General features: G+C 44.6%; 1 protein-coding gene across 3 annotated transcripts; it reads right to left on the bottom strand.

The window, feature by feature from the left end:
• Window positions 1–222: 222 nt before the first annotated feature.
• On the bottom strand, window positions 223–3,579 carry c19h1orf216 (chromosome 19 C1orf216 homolog). 3 transcript variants are annotated; one of them, XM_010791273.1, is made up of 2 exons: window positions 3,406–3,579; window positions 223–1,795 (listed from the first exon to the last, which is right to left on the bottom strand). In XM_010791273.1, exon 2 carries the CDS (start codon window positions 1,771–1,773, stop codon window positions 685–687), a length of 1,089 nt encoding a protein of 362 aa, XP_010789575.1. In that variant the 5' UTR covers window positions 1,774–1,795; window positions 3,406–3,579; the 3' UTR covers window positions 223–684. The 3 variants fall into 3 exon arrangements, with proteins under 3 accessions (XP_010789575.1, XP_010789574.1, XP_010789573.1); XM_010791272.1 differs by lacking the exon at window positions 3,406–3,579 and adding an exon at window positions 3,290–3,374; XM_010791271.1 differs by lacking the exon at window positions 3,406–3,579 and adding an exon at window positions 2,999–3,229.
• Window positions 3,580–4,059: the final 480 nt, after the last annotated feature.

Raw genomic sequence — 4,059 nt, 5'->3', positions numbered from 1 at the left:
GTACAGCTCGAGAAGATAAACAAAAATGTCCTATCTGCACTGAGGGGGCTTTGATAAACCAGCTTTAAGAGATCAACATGATGATGTGGAATGAAATGAAGACCTTGTGCTCCCATTGTCAGAAAAGTCCTTGGACTTCCCCTTAAGATGTATCTATTATGACTCACTACAATAACTCCTTTTCATTAGATCAGCTGAAATACAAACAGACGACACAAAAAATCAGATAGAAGATACTTTTATTTATTCTTTAAATGTTCTTAATATCTCTCTATACAGCATTATCTCAGGGTATAAATAATCTTTTACATCTACATTATATTTTTCAATTCTTTTTTTGGTACAGCAGGGGGTTTTTTTTCACTCACAGTTCAAGACAAACCAAGACATTGCACAGACACAGGCTATTTTCAATACAAACATCATATTATTCCCACAACAAAGTGTTCGTAATTTCGATGATTTGACCAGGATTGGATTTGACGTACATACAGTTAGGGTTAGGGTTTATTGATGCTCTGGGTGGTACACCAGTAAAGAAATTCAAACAAGTATTGAGTCATTACAATCAGCAACATGAGACTGGAACTTAAAAACATCAGACTGAATGATGGGAGATTGTTTGTTTTTTTCCGGACCGAAGCAATCAGACCACTTCCTGTTTCCTCCCATAGTTCTCTCTCCTCACGACTGGCTGACGGCTGCAGGGGGGGCGGCGTTAGCAGCGCCCATACGCAGCAGTTCCTTCCTCTGCGTGAGGATGACGTCGAAGCTGCTCTGCAGGCGGTTCTGCTGCTCCTGGATGCGGCTCTGCAGGGTGCGGACCCAGCGGATCAGCGCCAGGCGGCGGTACATGGTCAGCTGCACCTGGTGCTTCTCCATCTCCTGGGCCTTGAAGCGCTCGCGGTCTCGCAGCGTCCACACCGCATCCATCAGCTCAGGGATCTCCCCGTCTGAGTCAGAGGAGCAGTTGTCGTCTTCTTTCTCTTCCGCTCCTTCCTCCAGAAGATTTCCTAGGTTGCTTCCTGTCAGAGACTTGCGGGCGAAGCTTCTGCGTCGCCCGACCGAGTCTCCGTCACCGTTTCGGTTTGCGTCACTTTCATTGTGGTTGGACCTCGGCTCCCCAACGCCGATGCGGTCCCAGCCTCCCATGAGCGTCCCTTCGCCTCCAATGTCCATGTTGAGGGAGGACATGCTTCCGCCAGACCGGTGGCTGAATTCAGACTCAGAGTCGCTGTCGCCCCATTCGTCACCGTCTTCCAGCGCCGCCTCGTCTTCATCTTCCTCCTTTCCTCTGAAACCAGAGCTGCTTTTCCTCCTCTGCTGCTCCCTTTTCTCTCTTTGCTTCTCCTCATGCCGGTATATCAGCTCCCTCCTCTCCTCTTCCTGCATCCTACCTTCCTCCGCTCCGTCAGGGGGCACTCGACCATAACCGTCATCCCCACACTCGATTTCGGGCAGGGGCTCCAGGGGGCTCCAGCAGGGCATGCGGGAGCGAGGGGACAGGACGCCTGAGTTGTTGTGGTACCCAGAAGAGGAGGAGGAGTACGGAGGGTCACGACCAAGCGGGCCCAAGCTGCGGGGACGGACCTGGTTTCGGTTCTCGTCTCCACCTCCATGACCCGTGGAGCCATCGTTATCTTTGCCGGGCAGGAAGTTGAAGTTGCCGTCTTTGTCACACTTCCTGTTTTGCAGCGAGGAAGAGGAGCCATTGTTGGAGACTCCTTGCCCGGCGTAGGCCGAGTTCAGATGCTGGTCCTGATGGTGCAGCATCACTGACCTCGACTGAGCCTCACTGAAACGACAAGGGACAGAACGTTAAAAGACCTGAAGAACCTCAACCTCAGATTCACACTCTTAATTCAGTTCTTACTTGTGTTTCAAAGAAAAAACATGTTTGGCTTGTGTTGTTATAATTTTTACCTTGAGTACATAGCAGTTAAGTATCAATTTGGTATCTGTACCAAGTTGTTCAGGTATTGTATAAGTACTAGCATCCAAACATTTCAAATGCTACACAGAAAGCAAATCAGCTGATCTTGCAATCAGAAGCTCTAAAACTCCTCTGTGTTGATGTATTGAAGTTGAACGTTCTTCTTCACAGTAGCTCTGTTTTTTTCACAAGTTTCAATTTCTGACAAAACACATCTCATCTAATGTTGTTAAACTTTCTTATCTTGGTTAATGGCACTTCCCTCAAGTTTGAGAGTAGTCAAAACAAGCTTTCAAATGCATTAGTAGCCAACGATAAAGTGACGTCAACAAAAATGTTCTGCAAGTTGTTGTGCACAAGCATGATTCAAAACTAGAAACTGCATAGAAGATAAACACAAGTCACCAGCAGCCTTAAAAGCGATGGTACTTTTTGGAAAATGTTCATCAGAAATGTTGAGTATCTGCCTTAAAAACAACACAATGCGAGAACAATTTCATTGATATGGATGAGGAGCAACTATAAAACGAATGAAAAAGAAAATTATAATCTTGTTGCCACACACACACACACACACACACACACACACACACACACACACACACACACACACACACACACACACACACACACACACACACACCACTCCTTGTTTATAACGTCTAGAAGGCTGATCTGCACACTCCACTTCTATTAGCATCAAATATTTACATGTCTCCTCAGAATGGAAATGTCTCTAATCCTGACTTCAGGCTGCTGTCAATCAATCCCTCTCCTATCCCCTTCTCTCCTCTCACGCGTGTTCACGTGGTGCTGAAGGACAGCGACGGTGGCTTTGTCGGGAGCGCGCATAGCAGGCACAGACAGATGCTTTACGATCACGAGGAGAAAAATATAATTCTCCGTGTAAACATCGACACATTTTTCGTGTCAGAGCTGAATTTGACATGTGAAAGAATCAACAGGGTGCAACAGAAAAAAACGCAGTCTGATTTAAATGAGTACATCTGCGTTTAACACATGTAAAAACACCAGCACGCGATAAAAATTAAATAAACATTATACCGAAATAGTCCTGCTGCAGGGTGGAGGTTTCTTATCTGTACAAAAAGATGCTTGTTTTTGCTCGGACTACGGCAGAAATCAGAAAAAAGGCGACCAATGGCGTTCAGCGGCTGCATGTTTCCGGATTAGAGTTGAATAGGCTATAATGTGGAAAAAACACGACTGTTTTAGATCTTAATCCATCTACAGCGAACCGGAATGGTTAAAAAATGACTCGATATTTACTATTAGTGATGAAATGCACGAAAAAAGGGAATATTGAATGTGCGTTGGGCGTTATGTAACGCTCACCCCATATCAGTGCTGTGTCCTCTGTCGGCAAAAACAACCTCAGCTTCCTCTCATCCCCTGCGTGCAAATGACCGACACTGAGCCGTGTGAATATTATTATTTTTTAATGTTCTTACCTTATTTCCTAGTCTGTTCGGTGGAGAAGCTGAACGCTGTTCCCTCCCAATTTTGTATCCTCCTCCTCCGATCCCTCCTATGTGATGTTTATTTTCCTCTTCCTCTCTCCTCCTCCTCCTCCTCCTCCCATCCTCTCACTGCTACTGTGGTTCTGAGGGAAATAATTCCAGCACTTCCTAAACTGGGCTGGGACTGCAGGAAGATGGAAACCGTGGAGAATGAATGGGAACAATGGGCTGTCATGGTACTCTGAGTCATCTACTGGAATAACGGTATGACTGTGCACTGCAGCAACAGGCCTCATGACTTTAAGTAAAAGTACCAGAGTGTAGGAATACTCTGTTACAAGTAAAAGTCCTGCATTCAAAATGTTACTCAAGTAAATGTACAAAAAAGTATTGGCATCAAATGTATTTTAAGTACCAAAGTAAAAGTACTAATTCTGCAGATTGGTCCATTTCATAATGATATATATTAAATGTTTTGATTATAATTATTGATCATTAAAGTGTTATCAAAGTTAGTAAAGGTGCAGCTAGTTTCAATGACTTTGTATACTGCATGGTAGATGGTGAATTTACTCCAGGTGTAACTAAAGTGTTATTTAAGTGTTGATTATATTTCCCATCATTAATCCAAATCTGTAATAAAAG

Source organism: Notothenia coriiceps, unplaced genomic scaffold, assembly GCF_000735185.1.
Source record: "Notothenia coriiceps isolate Sejong01 unplaced genomic scaffold, NC01 NC01_scaffold00035357, whole genome shotgun sequence".
Taxonomy (NCBI): domain Eukaryota; kingdom Metazoa; phylum Chordata; class Actinopteri; order Perciformes; family Nototheniidae; genus Notothenia; species Notothenia coriiceps.
This window is presented reverse-complemented; position numbering and strand designations above follow the sequence as displayed.

Bases quoted from the DNA above. Each gene is read 5' to 3' on its own strand.
- c19h1orf216 (XM_010791271.1), bottom strand. From the start codon at position 3,114: ATGCAGCCGCTGAACGCCATTGGTCGCCTTTTTTCTGATTTCTGCCGT. The intron at 1,796-2,998 runs GTATAATGTTTA...TTGTCGTTTCAG, and splicing joins CCTGCAGCAGGACTATTTCG to TGAGGCTCAGTCGAGGTCAG.